At 43.5% G+C, this 20548-nt stretch overlaps 1 protein-coding gene across 2 annotated transcripts in view; it reads right to left on the bottom strand.

Annotated features, from left to right (window-relative positions):
* Window positions 1-1636: 1636 nt before the first annotated feature.
* Window positions 1637-20548, bottom strand: part of Nek10 (NIMA related kinase 10) — a 180243-nt gene continuing 161331 nt past the window's right edge. For both annotated transcript variants that reach the window (XM_051206811.1, XM_051206813.1), the window contains 4 exons: window positions 7452-7560; window positions 5725-5777; window positions 5592-5647; window positions 1637-2292 (listed from right to left, as the gene is read on the bottom strand). In XM_051206811.1, the coding sequence (XP_051062768.1) occupies window positions 2235-2292; window positions 5592-5647; window positions 5725-5777; window positions 7452-7560 (276 nt within the window). In that variant the 3' untranslated portion in view covers window positions 1637-2234. The remainder of the gene's footprint in view (window positions 2293-5591; window positions 5648-5724; window positions 5778-7451; window positions 7561-20548) is intronic.

Below are 20548 nucleotides of genomic sequence, written 5' to 3'. Positions count from 1 at the left end.
TACAATATTCGGTCACTGGGAATGAGATGGATTCAACGATTCACAGGATTTCATTCTACAGCAAATCATTAAAAATTATACAAGACAAAAAGAAAGAAATGTAAATGCAATCAAGAATAGATTCTGGGGTGCGTTAATCTCAAGTAGCTACTTCTTTGAACTAACGACAATTCAGCTGATCAAGACAAAAAGACTGTTCTTGTTCTTGTCTGAAGGTCACAGGCAGCACTTTGGAAAGGCTAACTTCTCTGCTGGGGAGGGGCTGCCTTCCAGGGCTTTCCAATATTTGGAGGATGAGGGTCAGTGACTGCAGAGACTCAAGAGAACTCAAGGGGAGCACACACAGCAAGCACCTTAGCAACATCACTCAGCCACTGCAGGGATGTCCTGAGTCCTGTTATAGGGGGATGTGTTGGCTTCTCTTTGCTAATTTTACTAGCTTGTTCAGTGATAGATGCCATTGCTTTGGCCTAAAAGAAATATGAAGAAACTATGGATTTTTCCTTTTCTATCTGTAGACTGCACTCATTTTAAAAAATACCTCAATTAATATTTTTCTTTACCAAGGCAATGGATGCCATTCTTTCTATATATTACCACTTGAGAAAGAATTCAATAGTTTTGAGTATTCACCCACATCTTAGTGCATTTTATCAGGGTTTCTGTTGTGACTCAAGTCCATACCCCTCTAGGCCTAGGCCTCCTGTCACAAATCAAGTGATCTACAAAATGACTATGCAGAGAAATAAAACTTTACTTAAGCTAATCAATAATGGTATTTGAATTCTGTATATGAAATTCATATATAGATGAAATTGTTTTGAGAATTTTTGAAATTTTTCATCACTATATTTAATATTTGAAATTAGTGTATTTTAACTGTAATCTTGGCTTAAAGAAAAAAAATATTCATTAGCAACCACGAACGGCACTAGCTAGTCTATGATAAAAGGGAACTGGGATATAATTTAAATGTTAAACATACTAATTCTAAAAAGTAGGATGATTTGCATACTATTCAGGACAGTTATATTGTGTCTCAATGACTGCCAATACATTGCACTATTCAATTATGCTAAAATACATCAATGTAGTTAAAGACAACAGAAATCAATGGGAAGTTAAGTGTGTAATTTCATCTTCCAACTTTCTAATTACATGCAATGAATTGCTTCTGAAATGGGGACATGTACAGTTTGTGTTGGTGCTATATTAGAATTATTGGAAGCCACTTGAAAAGGAAGAATTTGAACTCAGTGGCCTGGTAAATCCTCTCTCAATAGAGGTGGGATGCTATTTTGCACTCTGATTTCTCTTTTTTTGGGCCATTTCAATGAGTAAAGAAGGAATTTATATTTCATTTTATAATTTGGGAGGATTCCCAAACAATAAACATTTATCTTAGATATAAGATCTAGAGTAAGGGCTGTCATCTCTTTCATGGTTTATGACTTCTTCAAAGTGGTCTAGAAATATTGCAAACTTGATTAGCAGCAAAGTATCACCTAATCAGACCTCCCTCCTTCCCTGGACATGTGCATGTGTGTATGCACCCGCGCGTGCACACACACACACACACACACACACACGCACACACGTTCTACACCAGTAGATTCAATCAGGGTATCTGACAGCTGCTCCCAGATGTGTGCAAGGTTACAAATACTGTCTACACTGTGTCACATCTCAGAACCTCTAGCACCCAAGTGGATCAGAGAGAACCAAACATTTCATTTACAAACTATCATATTCTGAATTTCTCTTAAGATTAAAAATGGGGAACACAAGGAAAACACAGTACTTTGTATTAGGTCATGAAATAGTTTTATCTGAAACTACTTTGTATAAATGGAAGGCTAGATACTTTTAAGCATAGATCAGCAATCATGAGTATAAAATATTCCTTTGAAAAATATAAGTTGTTTTTATGATTAACCTAAAGGAAAGTCCTGTGCTACTTCTATCTGCTACCCTGGGAGCCATTTTGCAGAGTTTTCTCCTGAAAGCACACTGCTAGCCCATCGCTGTGTGTGTAAGGCTCACAGAGGACAGCGACCCAGCACTGTGGTTGTCACACACCCCTGTAGGAGAATACGAGCATTCCTGCAGCTTTGTGAGTTTTCATCTTGCCTAGGCCACTCAGGCAGCAGCCAGTCCCGGGCAGCTTGCAGTCTCGGCTGAAGCCCAGAACTTGAACTTGACTGGAAGACACCATCTGCTCCAATGCAATGCTCTTATCTTTTGGTTGGGTAATTCTTGGTCCCCCACGGATAAGAGTGACATCTAGAAGATCTAGAAGTGGAAAGAATGCCACAGAGTCACAAACATTTCTGTCCAACTGACATATTTCAATAGTTCCAGCTTGAGCAAATAGTTATAATAAATAAACCACAACAAATAAAAACTAATTAATAAAAAGAGAAGTCTTAGAGAGCCCTGGCCTTTCGCTGAAACTTGGTGATAACAGGATTTTTCTCAGGTAATGAGCACAAAGAGAACCAGTGATTCTTCATAGTAGGAAATCAACCCCATTCAAAGTAGTTTATCATATGAACCTCTGTGCTCATTTACCTCTGTCACATGAATGTGTTAATTTAGCTGTATCACACTGTTATAGTTATATGTACTTGGCCTCCATAAGCTCACAGGGATTGGCACTATTAGAAGGTGTGGCCTTGTTGAAGTAGGTGTGGCCTTGTTGGAGGAAGTGTGTCACTGTGGGGGTGGGCTTTGAGGTCTCCTATGCTCAAGCTACACCTAGTTCAGCCTTGTTGCTTGCAGATGAAGATGTAGCTCTTTCTCTATTCTCAGCTCCTTCTCTAGCACCATGTCTGACTGCATGCTGCCATGCCTCACCATGAAGATCGTTAATGGACAAAACCTCTGAAACTGTAAGCCACCCAATTAAATGTTTTCCTTCATAAGAGTTTCCACGGTCATGGCATCTCTTCACAGCAATAGAAACTAAGATAAACACATGAATGTCTGTGTTCGTCTACTTGTATCACATGTTCATCAGTCTCGACAAGCAAAGCAATGCAAGAAGATTCGATGTGCATTGCTTTTTAACTTCTATATATTCTTCTCAATACATTCCACTATTATTATCATAACATATCCTTAGATCTTTCATGAACATCCCTCCTTTCTCTCTCACACACAGCAGCACATTCAGAAATGTAATAAATTTAAATGATCTCAGGTTAGCACCACTGTAGAGAATTATGTAATAACTTTATTATTATGTTGATAATCTCTCTCTCACTTGTGTGTGGGGTGTGTATGAAGTGTGTGTGTGTGTGTGTGTGTGTGTGTGTGTGTGTGTGTGTGTTTGTGTGTGTGTGTTTGTAGCCAGAGGTCAAACTTGAGTGTTGTCCCTCTGACACCGTCTCCCTTGATTTTTGAATGAGGGTCTCAATGGCCTGGAACTGGTTGATTGGGTTGGGCTGAGTGGCCAGTGATCCTAAGGGATAAGCCCGCACTGGGATTACAAGCACATACCACCACACCCCATTTTCTTCTTTCTTTATTTCTAAATTTTATAAAAAACAAGTATTGTATGTCATGCTGCCTGCCTACATGTATGTCTGTACATCACTTGCTTGCCTGGTGTTCTTGGAGGCCAGAAGAGGATGTCAGATGCCCTGGAACTGGAGTCACAGATAGTTGTCAGTCATGAGTCACAATGTGGGCTCTGGGAATTGAACCCAAGTTTTCTGGAAGAGCAGCCAATGCTCTGAATCACTGAGCATCTCTCCAGGCCCCATGCTTTTTTAACTAATTTTTGGGGTTCTTACACTTGAAGGGCAAGCCCTCTCCCACTGAGCTGTCTCCTCAGCTCCACACTTAGAACTTAAGAGTCTTCCTTACTTACACACAGATCTCCTGGCCAATCACTGAATCATTAATCTGGTATGTGTCTACCAGGGTTGACACTGAGTCACAAATTCCAATGGAGAGGTACAATTCAATAAACCAATAATGCCAATCATAAGCCTCTACAAACTCATACACCTATTTTTTTCATTGATACACAATTTGATTCTCTGAAAAAATATGAAGCTATTCACTTCCCTTGCTCCTGACCATCTGAGGAAATACACACAAAATGACAATAGTCATACAATGAGAACCTCTGCCCCACTACTTCAAGCCAAGAACACTTGAAATAGTAAGGTGCTGGAAGTCAAGAACAGAGATGTACACACTGCCTGCAGAAGGCTCATGCACTTAGCACTGGAACAAGAAGTGACAGTGCGAACATCTCCCGGAGATGGTGTGAGCAGAGCACCAGCAAGGACGATGATTTTTTTATCAGCAATTTACCCTTGCAACATGGGGATTACTCATCTTGGCTCTGCAGTCTCAAACCACAAGCAGCTAAATTTGCAAAGGTTATATTTTAGAACTATGTTATCAAGCCAAAGGAGCAAGTGGTTGAATAATCCCATGTGTGATTCATAAAAAAAGGCTCCCTGAAAGGGGAGCAGAAGAGAAAAGGAGGAGACTGAACTGAGCTCAGAGGAGAATGTAATTTCTCTGTAATGACCTTAGCGAGCCAGTCTGGAGTCCTTGCTTCCAGACTACTTCCTGTCCTTAAGGGACACTTCCAGAGTAACTTAGAAAGCCATCACAAAGCAGCTTTCCTGGCTGCAGATGCAATTGTTCTTCTGCCAGATGAAGCTTGTTTGAGCACCTGGGTTATGTGCTGGATGTGGATGGTTGGGAACATAGAGGGACACCTCTGTCAGCTGCTGCTACCATAGCCTAAGGCCTTCCATACACAGTACTTCCATGGGGCTGGCCAATGCCCCAATGCCAGGACCTGACTTCTTTTCCACTGAACTCCCCTGGTGATTACTCAGTTCTTTGTCTATTATTAGGAACCAGCAGACATGGGTACTTCCTGAGGAAGGCAACCAGCAATTACTAGAAAAGCTAGAAGATGACTAATCCAGCTCCTTCCCTTTAAATAGGGGAACCCTAGGCTTCTCAGACTGTGGTGCAGTGGCCCAAGCTTCAGACAACCAATATGGAAGCTAGCTTGACAGTGAAATCTTACTAACCTCATCATCTTTGTCAGTGTTTTCCAGAACCACCTATCAAATAAACTAAGTCAATTCAATTTATTCTGCCACCCCTTTGCCTAACAGTAAAACTACAGGATATCTAAACTAGATTTAAACTTATCAAATAGTTTATTTCTTAAAGTCATTTAAAGTATGGTTTGCTTGGCTGTGAGAACAATGGATATTTGAGCTTCCAGATCTTCTAGAATGGTCCCAGCAAATTTAACGCAAGGAACCAGTCAACCAAGAAATATTTTCCCATCAACTCTTGCTCATTGTCTAATAAGCAGCCAGTGTGCAAGGCAGTAACCTTTTGTTTCATTGTAGAACAAAGTAGTGAGGTCTCCACAGAAGCTGGGAAACACATATTTCCTCATGTCTATGTCTACTCAAAGCAAACATAAAGGTATTCTAAATCAGTCTGTAGAAGTAAAGCTTTCTGGATCAAGGATGGAGAAAGCAGAGCTAATGTCCAACTATCTCAAGTTATCCTCCCCCTTTGAAAGGAACTCTGTCTCTCACCTGTTGGTTGCAAAATTGTAATAGCCACTTTCCTCCAGGACCTCCTCAATCACAGTCTGGAATTGACAGACAATCCAGTTAATATGAATTCGAAGCAATACAAGTAAAACACCCAAGGCTGCAGAAATACTACCTGCATCTGCTCATATGTGAGTCCCTCTTCCAACTCAAGGCTGCCGGGGGGACCTGAAACACAGGAGGTACAGGAGCTCAACCTTCGGTTCATAGCTATGTCACTATACATTACTGGCAATTGATACTTCAATTGCCACAAATAGGGTCAGTTTCTTATACATAAAGACTCAAAGACAAACTCCAGGGCCAGAGAGGTGGCTGCAGGCCAATGTACTTGCCTCACAAGCCCGATGACCTGAGTTTGATCCCTCCCTAGACTCCAAGATGTTGTCCTATGATCTACACACACACACACACACACACACACACACACACACACACACACACACACACAAATAAATTTACTTAAAAATAAAAGTAAATTTCAAAGCATGTTGGCCTTGCTTCTCTTCCATGCTTGGTCACTCTGGGTAAGGCCATTACAAAGCAATAAATGAAGAATTAGGAGCAAAACTTAGTGAAAACCAATCAAGGAAAGTAAGGGCATGTGTGTTAAGGTGAATGGTGATTCCAGATACATAGCACCTCAACCTACTCAGGAGCTGCCCAAACCAACCGTCAGTTCCCCTTGACCTATGAGGAGGCCCCACTGGAGACAGGCAAGAGAAGGGAGACATGAAGACAGAGTACTCATTTTATAGCCTTGTTTAAAGGTACTGCCCTCATACCGGCAGGCTCTGGGGCCTAGCAGCCAGCTGCCAAGATGCAATTAGTTAAGCCAGTCTTGGGCTTTTGAGAAACTTATCAGAGTTCATCTCAGTTGCTTTGATGAGAGGTTTGACCACCAGGTGAACTGGCCTTACCTTTAGCAGCTGCTGAAGGCAATGATTTCAGACAGTACAGTATAGTATCTTGAGCTTGGGAGTTTTTCAGGGTTCAGTTTTAAATGACATCAAACCCACCCAGAATTTGATTTATCACAGGAATAAAAATTGACAAAGTTTGACGACAGGCAAACATGATTCCTTAGACAATATTGCTATCGTGTATTTATCTAACTGGGAAAGCCTCACTTAAGGCTGCTGGGTCCGGTACCATCACTGCGGTTCTGGGAAACTCTGAAACCCAGAAGAATGGGAAGCTGCTTCTCAGGGTTCAAACACCACAAAAGGAGTATGGTCATACTGAGACCCTCCAAAGGCTTGGCTCCTGTTACATCACACAAATACTATCCAACATTTATCTTGTTTATCATTTTATTATCTTATTCTTACGGTTACTCCCATTTTACGGGAGACACTGAACTTCAGTCCGTAATCAGTTACTAAATGACTGAGCTGAGTTCTGAATCTGAAATCCAGGCTTCTGGAGTCTGTGTCTGTGATCTCATGCTACCTAGGATCCCTATGTGGGATTATTCTAAAATGAAAAAAAAAAAATTGTCAGATGCCAGATGTGGGTTCTGAGGATCCTTCAGATATTTCTCAAGTTGTCTTCATTTTGAATACTTAAGTCTTCCATTTCTGCTTTTTATCTTCCTAGATGCTCTTAGACATTTGATTTCAGCAGGCAACCAAGAAAAAAATAAAAGGAAATACAGCTCATGCACAGAGATCCTGCTGTTTGTTTACTGTGTCAATAGGCAAGGGAGGGGGCTGCCTGTGCTGGGACATAGTCTTGGAACCTCGAATCCTAGTCACTGTACCCCAAACCACACAAATGCCCTACGTTCTGTGTGGCAGGAGTGGTGTTTTAGGACATAGGAACAAAATGGCTCTTTCTTACCTGTGGGGTCACTCTGGGACCAGTTGTTTGCAGCCAGTGAATGACGTAGTAAGTGGTAATCGGATGTAAAAAAGTTTGGCTCGATTGGTTCTGGGGACCCCTGAGATAACTGAAAAGGGAAAGTGAGAGCACATCAGAGGCAAATGGCAGGCAGCTTCCGGGAGAGGTGGAGAGGTGGTCCCTCCCATTCAGGAACTCGTGTGTGTGTGTGTGTGTGTGTGTGTGTGTGTGTGTGTGTGTGTGTGTGAGAGAGAGAGAGAGAGAGAGAGAGAGAGAGAGAGACAGAGACAGAGACAGAGAGACAGAGAGAGAGACAGAGAGAGACAGAGAGAGAACACTGGGGCTCTGTGGTTCTTTGTAAACAGAGAAACATCCTGCTTCCAGAGGACTGATGGCTTGGAAGCAGAAAATTCCAGTCAAGTCAAGTCAGACCATTCCACAGTCACATGAGAAAACCATGCTTTATAAAGGCAAAGATAAAAAGTTTAACAATAATGACATGGGCCTGGGCCATCAAAGTGTTCTTTTTAATCAGCCATAAGAGTAATAAACCCAGTTATTCAACAGAACAACGTTCTTTGTCCAAATCAAAACCCCTTTTCATCACCTACTTTGAACAAGAGCTTCTTGTTGGGCCACAGCAACCAAATTTCTTAATACATTTTTCTAAATTACTATTAATTAACTTGGCTCTCCATGCACTGGTTTCTAACGGCTCTATTCACCCAATGGCAGAATTTATTAAGTCCCAACTGTTTAATGGTCTTCTGTAAAGCTGAATTTTTAAATGGAATTTCTTAATGGAATTTAAGGCTATAAATATTTTCCAACTCCTTTTACCTTTAATTTCACCCAACACTTGCATCAGCCAAGTTTTTGTGCCTGAGTTAATTTACTCTTAAAATGTCAAATATTCATAAAGCAGAAGCAGACAGCACTGTTTGAACTGGGTGGTTGTCGTAAATTCGGATTTATAAACTCTGTTCATGAGTCAAGCACGCCTATTTCCAGTCACTTGAGGAAACTGGCAGAACAAACCACAACTAAACAACATGTACCACTGGGTAACCTGAAAGGCTTGTGTATGTGTATGAGTGTGTGTGTGTCCATGTGTGTCCGTGTCCGTGTGTCCATGTCCGTGTGTGTGTGTGTGTGTGTGTGTGTCTGGGTGTGTGTGTGTGTGTGTGTCCATGTGTGGTTCCTGTCCCAGTGTGTGTGTATGTGTATGTCTGGGTGTGTATGTCCATGTGTGAGTCTGTGTGTCTGTGTGTGTGTGTCCACGTGTGTGTGTGTGTGTATGTATGTGTGTCTGGGTGTGTGTGAGTCTGTGTGTATGTGTATGTGTGTGTGTGTGTGTGTGTTCATGTGTGGTTCCTGTCCCAGTGTGTGTGTATGTGTATGTCTGGGTGTGTATGTCCATGTGTGAGTCTGTGTGTCTGTGTGTCCATGTGTTTGTGTGTGTGTGTCCATGTGTGAACCTTGGTGTCTGGGTGTGTATGAGTGTGTGTGAATGTGTCCGTGTGTGTCCAAGTGTGTGAGTGTGTGTGTCCATGTGTGAGTCTGTGTGTCTGTGTGTGTGAGTATATCCATGTGTGTGTCCGTGTCTGTGTGTCCATGTGTGGTTGCTGTCTCCAGTGTGTGTCTGTGTGTGTCTGAGTGTGTGTCCGTGTCCTCCTCCTTCCACATGACCCTATCTTCTCTTGACCTATCTTCTCTGTCCTCCCTTTCCTTCTATCAAAATAATAATGTACAAGAATGTTGATATCATATATTTATAATAATTAAAAACTGGAAAAATCCCAAATGTCCACATAGAAAGCTACATCATGGTGTGCTCACACTGTGGATTCTACAAACCAATGAAACAAATGATTGACACACAAAGTGTGGATGTATAGTGAACAAATCAAGCCTGACATGGGCGAGACAACAGAATGCTTCTGCTCTGTGCATTTTCACAACCCAGCAGAACCGATGAGTGGTGCTAGAATCAGGAGTCTGATGACCCTGCAGCAGAGATATGGTGTGGCTAGGATGGAGCCTGAGGAACCGTTAGTATTGCTGTGGTTGAGGATATATGGGCAAACACATTCTGCACTATCTTGATACATTGTAAGTTAACAAGTCAGAACTATTTCATCATTGCATATCAAATACTATGAGTACATATTGCAGGTATTTTCCAGTCTCCACACACACACACGTATTAGAAGACAATATGATTCTGTCCCTTTTCATTCTTGAAAGTGTGCTTATTCCTCAGTGATAACTGACAGCTCGGGTAGCGTTACAAGACTGTCAGATGTTGATGTATTTCAGTGCAGAAGGACCTGATGCCCCAGGCGCTCTGCCTTTCTTACAGTCTGGCAAAGAGTAGTCACTGTGGCTAAGCATCCCAATAGTTCCTAGAACCCTGAAAACCATTTCCTGTGTTAGAATGACTTTGCATGGGATTATTCCAGCAAGGGAGTGGGCTATCCTACGTACCCTGTGATCCTAAAAATTACACAGCCACTAAAAGGCTTGAATCCTCCAGTAAGACTTGTGAGCAGGGACCTCAAGACTGCTATTTTGAGGTGGCCAGGGTAAGGTGGCACTTTTATTGGTCTTCAGCCTTGAAGAGCATGCTGTTTAAGACTTCCAGGCTTGAGTCATACTGGCACATTCCTTTAGTTTGAGACCCTCAGGTTCCCAGAGGGAGAAAATGGCACAGAAACAACAGCCAGACCCAAAATTCACTAGTCTTATATTTGAACTCAGATATATTTATTTTTATTCCAGAACTTTCTAGAGATTCTTTTTGTAGTTTAGGTTCTAGGTGTAAATATTCTTTCAGAAAACTAACCCCCTCATCCCACCCACTTACTGTGTGTTACAGTGTCCATACTTTTGACACTGTGGCATGATGCTATTATCCACAGACTTCACACTTGAGAGCTGTTCAATCAAGTTACAAAAAAAAATAAATAAATAAATAAAAATAAAAAAGTCTTAAGTTGAGCTACAGGATTCGGAAATGACCATGAGACTTACAATATGACCAGGAGTAGATATTAGAGTGTAAATACATAATGCTTGTGCAACAATGGGCAATTCAGTAGATCTAGAGGAGTGTATAGCTGATGCATGTGTAACAAGAGGGAGAATAGTAGATGGTGCCATGGAAAATAGGAGACTGGCCAGCACAGGAAAGAATGGTGGAGAGCTTCACCCAGGAGACACTGGAAGAGGAATGAACACAGAAGAGGCTGGACTATTCTTAGTGACCACAGAAGAACTCAGTGCCACTGACTATGTTCTTAAGACAGTCTGGCAAATTCTGTCATTCCATTTGGCTCTTACCACTACCTTGTAAGGTAAACATTGTCTTCATCTTGTGGATGAGCAAGCTGGAGAAGCCATTTGCCAAAGGAGACAGCAGCAATGGTAGAATCTGCCCAGAGCCCAGGGCTTTCCACAAAGAAGGCTCAAGTGAACCTTCTCCTCCTTGACTTGAGTAACTCAGTACAAAGATGAACAGTACAAAGAGATTGACATTTAGACAGAGCAGAAAGGATGTTTCTAGTGGTCCTGATGTGGGTATGGGAGGCAAAGCTGATTCTAATTATGGATATGACAGATGGCAGTCACTATTGCCCAGTGGGTGGAGACATAAGAACAAAGAATGTCTTTCAAGTTGCAGCCCCTGTTGCTAGAGGAAGCTATGGGTGGTTAGTGGTCCCATGGTGACATGGTGAGCACTCAGCTTGTATGTACACTACCTTTTCCATGCTTTCCCTCTTCGAATGACACATAAGGGCTGTCCTCTGCACCAGTGAGCACCCTCTGTTCTGAAGTGCAAATGACCACATATACTTTACGAACTAACAAGTCAGGGAACACATTTGAGAGAATGGATTATGGCTGTCACCACCCTGCTCTAAGTCATCCTTGATTTGGGGCAGGTACCGAGCCATTTTAACACCTAGTCAGTTAAGAATAAATGGCTTAAGGTAGAAATTACAGAGAAGCAAGCAAGAAAAGACTACAAATGCCATCACTCAGCTTCCCAGACTCTATCTTCCTTTCCAGACCAGAAAGCCTACTCCTCTGCTAATCAGCCTCACAAAGGACACCCCACCGATGAAGAGAATTCTGGAAGAAATGAAGCCAAGCATGAATGAAACTAGATGCCAGAAGTAAGAAAATATACAGCACAGGCCATCACTCTGCACTCTGCTACTCTTCTCTAATTTCCTTGTCCTTTGAGACTGAATATCACTGTTAAAAGCCGTAATACATTACCTAATGCCCCATGATCTCTAATCTACAGCTTCTTTTAGTTTCCTAAGCTCTTTGTTCTCAGAACTGACCAATTCTATATTCACTTGTTTTCTTTCACAAGCCAACAGTCCATCAGCTCTGCCACACTCCAAGCTACAGTATTCCCTATGATTGACAGGCACAGTAAAATGGAAGAAACACTGTCCCTACCAAGCTACTAATTTCTGTCCCTGAGTCCTGTGCTGGAGCTATGTGGGAGCCTCTCAAAGCTGAGTACCTGGTTCCAGCCCTCAGAAAGCCAACCCTGAGTGTCAGAAGGTTTAGAAGTTCTAGGAGAGTCAAATGAATGGCAAAGTATGAGAAGTCCTCCACATGGCTGAGTGTTTACAAAGCTAACTAGTTCCCAGGTGGGCCTCAGTTCTTTAATTTGCTTTCATCACTCATCAAGACCATGATTGAAGCTTGCAATGCAAGGGTCTTGAGAAGCCATGGTGGCAAGTTAGAATCACATGGTGCCATGCCTTTGTGTAATCAGGAACAGTCAACTCTTGTCACAGAGGATCAATCCTTTCACCCCAACTCTCCCATAGGACATAAGCTTGTCCACTTCTGAGTGTCAGCTTAGTCAGGTGGAGAGCTGATTTCAAACGTCAATGGCCAGGCCTTGTCTGGGAAGAGCCTGGCACAAATACCAGAAACAAACACTTGATTATAAACAACAAAAAAACAACAAATAACTACTTTAAAGGAATTGGGGAAATGGCTTAGACTATAAGTGATAAACAAGCAGGAGGACCTGAGTTTGATCCTTAGCACCTATGTAAAAAGGCACAAGTGGCTGTACAAGCTTGTAATTCTAGTGCCAGAGAGGGAGAGACTATCAGATCCTTGCTAGCCAGTCTATCTAACTGGTCAGTGAAAGAACCTAAAATCAAAACAAAACAAAAGAACAAAACCATAGTGAGGAATGGCACCCAAGGTTGATCTCTGGCCTTTACATACACACTCACACATTAATGTACTAACTGGAGACTAGAAATGCTGGCACATCATGGCGGGCTCTCCTCTCTGGGCTGGCTTCTCATCTTCTCATTTTCTGCCTAGGGTTTGTTATCCTGAGCTCTTACATGAACTTATGCTTGCTCTCAGGAGGATGAAATCACTTGGTCTCCATGGAGGGTTCTAGTCCTCCCATCCATGAGGGTATAACCAGTCCAGAGGCCTGGGATGCAGATACCCAGACACCTCATGGGTAGGCCAGCAGGAGTCCCAGCTCATTCCCAGCCTCCACCCCACCTCATTCCTCAACCTAGAAAAGGTTTATTAACTCACAGATTTAGCTTAAAGGCAATTCCTTGTTCAAAGCTGTTCTGCTTGCTTCCTTCCTCTTCACTGCTTATCTATGGTAACAACTACTGTCTAAAACTCACCCTCTCCTTGTCTGTGAACTTCACTTTTCAAGCTCACAAGTTCACTGGTGGCCATTAAGTGTCCAGGGCCCTTTCACCCTGAGTTATGCTGACCTGAGATGACAATGGCTCTGTGGCTCCCAAGGACACCCCATCCAGCTGCTGACACTGGTTTGTTCCGTGTCCTATTGGTGAACAGATCGGGAATCTGTGTTACATTCCACATGGGATTTGAGCTCATCCCATGCGAGAGGTCGTACAGATTCCCAGTCTGCTGGGATGATGAGCAGAGGAGCCGTGATACCCTACCCCTCTCCTCTTTCACCATCTCCTTCTCTGTAGCCTGTTAGTTCCTATGTCTCCCTCTCTTTTTCTAACATTGCCCCTTCACTTTTCCCAGGACCTTAAGTTAGTTGGGGTGGGGAGGGGCATCTCTCCCTTTCAGTCTTTCTTCCCATCATCTCTTATATCCCAGGTTGTGTGACACAGGAAGTAAGCTGAGCTTAGGCTAGAGGCAAAGCTGCCTGAGGACTCCAGCTTTAACCTTTCCTGACACTAACCAGTATTAATTCATCCTCCCTCACATGATATAGGAAATGATTCTTTTTTCTTTCAGAAATATTGATCATGGCCTGAGGTAATCAGATCAAACCCTTTTCTTCTTTTCCTTCCCTGGCTTATAGTGCCCCGGGGCTAGAAGCCAAGAGTGCCCCTGAATGCTTTACCTGCTGTATAGGACATCAGCTGGATTCATGCCTGGGCAAGGAGGGGCACAGCTGCCAGGATGACAGGAATTTAAAACAGCTGAACCCTGGAGAACCACACAGATTCCTGGCAGCCCAATGCCAAGTCTGGGAGCTGCACAGGAAGCCGGCAACCCCGAGTTCCCGAGTTGGATCCTGCTTGCATAATCCAGCAAGTGTGCACCAGAGGGAAGGCCACCACTGCTTAGATCCGTCATGTTCCCTGTGCCCTCACTCTTGCTGTCACGTCCAAGTTCTGTGACAGGGCAAGCTGAGAAAAGGGGGCATTTTGATATCATCACCTTCTGAGTTCTTTAAGACACTTATTTTCTGTGCCCCCATGTACTTTAGATTACAAACTGTTTTTATCAACTTGTTTTCTAAGGGACTTGGAGGATAGCTAGACTGACCAGCTCATACCTGTGCCTCGACCCAGTTTCTTCCACAAGTCATAAAAAGTTCCTAACCTGACAGTGCGGGGGAGGGGGAGGGGGGTTGTCTACTCTTTATTGTGACACGCAACTCTTTATTGTGACACGCTCTTGCTACAGGTGGTCTCCTCTGTCTTACAATAAGCTTCTTTCTAAAGTTACTCTCTTAGTCAGGGTTTCTATTGCTGTGGTAAACACCATGACCAAAAGCAACTTGGGGAAGAAAGGGTTTATTCAGCTCACAGTTCCATACCACAGTTCATCGTCCCAGGAAATCAGGGCATGAGCTCAAGGCAGGAACCTAGAGTCAGGAGCTGATGCAGAAGCCATGGAGGATGCTGCTTACTGGCTTGCTCCTTATGGCTTATCTGCCCTGCTTTCTAATGAACCTAGGACCACCTGCCTAGCAGTGGTATTTCCCACAATGGGCTGGGCTCTCCCACAGCAGTCACTAATTCATAAAATGTCCCATAAGCTTGCCTCTAGGTCAGTCTTATGGAGGCATTTTCTAGATTGTGGCTTCCTCTTCTCAGAGAACTCTAGCTGGGACTTATTGACAAAACAAAACAATCAGGTGAGTTGTATTTTGTTTTATTGAATTATTACTAAAATTTGTGGAACTAGAAAAGATCATATTGAGTGAGAGAGCCTAGGCACTGAAAAACAAACATCACATGTTCTCTCATTTGAACTCCTAGCTCCAAATCTTCAGATATGCGTATCTAAACAGGGAGTGCCTGCAGAATTTGGGCAAATAAAAAGAGACCACTGTCAGGCAGGTGAGCAATAGAGGAGAATAGCAGGGTACAAGTGGTTTGAAGGGGGGAAATCAGAATAATAGTGGAGTTCTAGTTGGGAAGGGGAAGAGATGTGAATACAGAAGAAGTCATAGGTAGTAGGCTAGGTTTCCAGTATCAGGCATGGTTTCCCTCTTGTTGAGCAGGTGTTAAGTGCAATTAGAGAGCCAAAGCTAGTCCTCAGGAAGGAGGCTTTCAGGTTAGATCCAGCTCTGAAGTACATTGTGTCTTAACATTGGAGAATTACCTTTCACCTCAAGGCGGGGGGTGGGGTGTAGAGGGGGTGGAGGGGGTGGGGGTGGTGGAGGGGAGTAAGGGAGAACTGATGTCAATAGCAACAACCTATAATGTTCTGGGAGTCTCTTGGACAACCCTGACCAAAAACTCAAAAGAGGACTTCTAACAAAAACCCCAACACCAAGAAGAGAAGTGACAATCCTACCCAGCTATGATCCTATGAATCATATCAACAATCAGTATAGCATGGTAATGCCAAGGATGATGTAGTGGTATTTATACCCCAGCGGTAACCAACAGCTCCCTAATTGCATTTAACACCTGCTCAACAATATGCCTGATATTGGAAACCTAGCCAACTACCTATGACTAGAGAATCTGTGGATCTTAGTGGATAACCCATAAAAGCCACTTTAAAAACCAGCATAATCCCTAACTACACTCTAAATATCTGTCTTTATATCCACAGTTAAGCACAGTCCTCACTCCTCAAAGGAAGCTTCTCTTTGAAATCCGTAACAGAGAAACACAACCAGTCAAAATTCATAGTTGTAGAGTCCATTCATTCCCAGCTAATACATCTACAACTCCTGCAGGTCATCTCAGGGAGCACTGCAGGTCAGGCTCAGGGAGCACTATAGGAGAGGGGGCAGAAAGATTGTAACAGACAAGCAAGTCAGAGAGTAGCTGTGAGATTTTGTCACAGACATGTCCTGAAGTCTTTCGTGGCTGACTAAACACGAGATGAACAAGGTTGACACCAATAGACATGCTAACCTGAAAAGGGGAAAGCTCTCAAGGCCTTAGCTCCAGGCAAAGAACTACAGGTAACTAAGGAATGCTGGGAACAGGAGAAACAGCTTCCCCAGGGAAGAGCACATTGACTGGTTATCCGGTACCCAATGGTCATCCCTGAAGACATTCACATATACTTTCCTAAGAAAAGTTAGAACAAGCCTCGGCCCTTAAAGGAGCATCCATGGAAGAAGAAAGAATGGCAAGCATGGGAATATTTCCCCATCGTACCCCAAGCCCCAGCCCTTTGAAAAATGGGAAATCTATTCTCTTCCCCTTCCCAGGGAGGCAGAGGGGTTGAGAACATAGCAAGATCATGGTCTACAGAATCAGGGCTCACTGATTCTGTAGTGACCAAAGTGACAGTCACATGGGTCTGCATGGGTCTGAGGTAGGGCCTCTGCATATGTGTAACAGTTGTGTAGTTGGATGCTTTTGTGGAACTCCTAACAGTGTAAGTGAGGGCTGTCTCTGGCTCTTTTGCTTGCTCTTGGGACCCCTTTCCTCCTACAGGGTTGCCCCATCTAGCATTGATATGAGGGTCTGTGCCCAGTCTCGGTATAATTTACTATGCCCTATTCGTTTGATATCCTTGGGAGGCCTGCTTTGGGGGGGGGGACACAAGAGGAGTGGATCTGGGAAAGAGGGAAAGGGGGTGCCAAGAGAAGTGGAGGAGGGAGAAACTGCAATTGGTCAGGGCATAATGTATGTGAGAAGAATGAGAGAGAAAGAAGGAGGGAAGGAAGGGAGGGAGAGAGGGAGGGAGAGATGGAGAGAGGGAGGGAGGAAGAGGGGGGGGGGGGAAGGGCTGCAGTCTCTATGCCATTCTTTCCCTTGCCTGGATTTTTATTAACTGTCTGCTCCATCAATCTTACTCCTGGTTTACTCTGGTAACAGTGCTAGGTTATAAGACCTCAGGCCCTGGTAACTATGTTGTTTATTATGTGCCCTTATCCCATATTTGCTGCATGATCCAGAGCAGGGACTGGCAAACTGTTCTATGGAGTGGGCAGTAAATATTTCCTGCCTGGAGGATGTAGGGTTTCTGACTCTCCTGTTCTGCTTTGCCTATAATGATAAAGTAGCCACAGGTCAGACGGAAATGAATGCATATGGCTACGTAAATAAAGCCTTATTTATAAAAGCAGGCAGCAGGCTATATTGGCTTGAGAGTTACGATTTGCTGACTTCACATTTAGAAGTTTGTTCAGATGCAGCTGCAAGCCTTTAACAGAAAGGGCTGTGGCCTGCATCAGATGGCATGCAGTCAGGTATCCTTTCTTGCCCTGGGCCTTAAACATCCAGTGCCAGCTGAAGTTCATCTATCATATAAAATGTCCCTTTATCAGCAATTTATTGATATCCTTCAAAAGCAAGTTTTAAAACAATGACTGGGTTATTTTGCATGCCCCGAGGGTAATGAGTCAACTTTCTTCTTTAGTGTCATTATTAACTCCTGGATTTAATGCTGTTGGCATACCATGGCTGTATTCTCAGTGATGCTCCAGGGACAGCTTGGGCACAGCTCCCAGTCCTTTGGACACATCGTCAGGTGTCCCTGGGAGTGCCGTGTGTCTACACCTCAAAAGACCCCAGTCCAAACTTGTGCTATTGACCCCTGATCTTTGCCAATCAACTATGTCTCCTCAGAAACATGGAAAGAAACTGAATGGTGCTTGATGAGTTTCTAGAGTACTTTAGTGAGTATATTTTCAAAAGAAAAGATTTGCCATGAATTTACACTCGCTGACTGTGCTGTGTAAAAATAATGCCGTGAACTAATCTTTCCTATCTTGCGTCTCCCTTTTCCAGTGATGGAATTCCCAGTTCCATGGCCACTGAGCTATCACTTGCTTGGCTTTGGTGCCCCTGAATTATTCCAGCCATGATGGAGGAGCCTGTATCAAAGAGCAACTTAGGTGAGCTACAGAGAAAGAGCTCAGTTCTCAGAAATGGGCTTTTCCATCTTTTGACTCCTACACACACCACACTAGCTACTGATATGTGGTACAGGCTCCCTGGGTCTCAGAAGGACAAAGAAAGTGAGGTCAAGGACCTGGGGTGGAGGTGTTGGTCGATGTGAGGGTGTAAGAGTCGGAGTCTAATTGGCTTCTGTGACTGCACAGGGGATGAAATGCCCATTTATGAACAAAAGTCACTGCAAAAAAGAGACAACCAGAAAAGGGGTGGGAGTTGTGACAGTGATGACAACACAGGGGTCATGAACTATTTTTCCACATACATAAAAGTGCATGAACAGATCATATCAACATACAGTTTAATAAAGAATTGAAGAAACGGAGACCTCCATATGGAATATATAAGTACATAGTATGTACTACTTTCACTAAATGTACACAAAGCATTGACCACAGTCCAGCATGTGCATGATGCTGGGAAATCAAAGGTAGAAGAGACTAGCTGCACCCAGAGATACACGGGCAGGTGGAAGCTGCTTAAAACACAGGAGTGAAGAAGTGAGCTGGGCATGGGAGAGGGGGACACTGGCTATGCACAGGGAAGCCTCAGCAGGGCCTCTGTGGAGGAGATGAGTGATGTGTAGTTCAGGGGAGCACAGGCTCCCCTGGCTATGTGGCCAGGAGGAAGAATGGGGCATCAGGTTTATTGATGACAGCTGAACCCTAGCTGCTGAGTGTCTTCTTCCCTGAGCTGAGGGGCCCCATTGAGTGTGTTACAGGCTGATACCAGTTTGTCAGAAAAGAGCCAGTGGCATCAGTCACTACAGTGTGCCCTGCCTTCCCATCCTGTGGAAATTAAAGACAACTCTTTGTCCCCAGGCCCTAGAAACCAACTTAGCAAGATGGGGCCCTACCTTGGTCTATCAGACTTGAAAACAAGGAACTGAGAGGCCCCAGGAATCTCATGCTGGGAGAAGGAAAGGCTAAAATTTGGTGCCAGTGGGGAATTTGTTTCCTGGTGACAACTTCTCAGGCCACCTTGAAAGAAAGATTAGAGCCAGACACTGGTGCTCATCTCTTGTCTTCCCCTTGGGAGTCTGAAGACCACTTGGGCTCTGAGAGGGTCATTGGACTTCTTTGTCCCTCTTCCCAATGTGGCCACATTGACTAAGTCTCCTCTATCTGCTTTTCACTCTTAATTTGGCTCCTTGTTGGGTTGTTGAGGGTGTGGCTCAGCTGACTAGGCAGCACTCTCACTGGAGACCCCCAAATTCCTCTACCCCAAAAATCCACCTTTATGCCCCGACAAGCATACTGACCAGAGATGATCTCAGACACAGAGTGGGAACCAAGGATGGCCCGAGGGGTGTTTTAACAAAAGAAAATGTCTTTGCTATCAGGGAAGAAAGAAACACAGAGGAACTTGCCTCCAGGTGGGGCACAAGCTGGAAGGCAACTGCACCTCTGCACAACCTTTTGAAGCTTCCATCCCATAAAAACAGAATTTCTGCTAAAGTGAATTTGTATGCAAAATGGCTTATTCTCAATATCACTTTAATAAGAATATAAAAGCCAAGCATCATGTAATCTTCCTGTAAGAGATGAACTGTGGCATTTGAAACTATATTTCTTAGCATTTAGGATACTGTTGGCAAATGTGAGGCCCCCATACCTCTGCTTCATCTCTACCGGCTCCTTCGTCAACATAACACATGAAGGACAACTTGTTCTCTTTCTCTTAGGGATGGAGTCATGCTTCGTTTAACTCCCTGCAGCTGCTTCGTGATATATATCACTATGAGCCAACAAAGCAAAGACAGGCCACTTGCCTTTTAAAGGTAGATGTGTGTGTGTGTGTGTGTGTGTGTGTGTGTGTGTGTGTGTAAGGGCCTGGGAGTAAGTTTGTGTCTAAAAGTAGACTCACTAATGAAAAAAGAAACCTCAGAGGAAGACTTCATGGGCAGCACAATACCAAGGTTTAAGCATAGAGGACATTTAAGAAGAAGGGGAAGAGAAAGAAGAGAGGGAAGTGGGAGCAGGGACCAAATTATCTCCACCAAGACAGCTAGACTTTCCTATGCCTGGGGCCTTCCCAGACAGGACAGAAGGCAAACTGGGTTTCCTGTATCCAACTTATATTGCCGGAGGTAAACAACGTTCTTCCCATTTGGTGTAACAATTTAGCTTTAGGATGTATGAATAGAAATTTTTGCTGTACCCAAAGATGAGAAGGCAGCAGATGCTGAAGATGGAAAGGACCTCGACAAGTTCATTATGCACCCACAGATAATTAAATTGTGGCCTTGCATGGTCAGGTGACTGTTTCAGACAGGCAATCAATGCACAGTTGAGGCTCGCTGCAAAGCCTTGTCAAAAAAATACTGGGACAAAAATCTTCAAAGGCAGGCTACAATATTCATGCTTTTAAATTAAAGGCATTTATTTTTAGGAAAACATTTAGTAATAAGGAATGAGCTGTATTAGTCACGTGAAAATAATAGCC

The sequence above is a fragment of the Phodopus roborovskii genome, unplaced genomic scaffold, assembly GCF_943737965.1.
Source record: "Phodopus roborovskii unplaced genomic scaffold, PHOROB, whole genome shotgun sequence".
Lineage (NCBI taxonomy): Eukaryota > Metazoa > Chordata > Mammalia > Rodentia > Cricetidae > Phodopus > Phodopus roborovskii.
The sequence above is the reverse complement of the archived record's forward strand: the minus strand, read 5'-3'. Positions and strand labels throughout refer to the sequence as shown.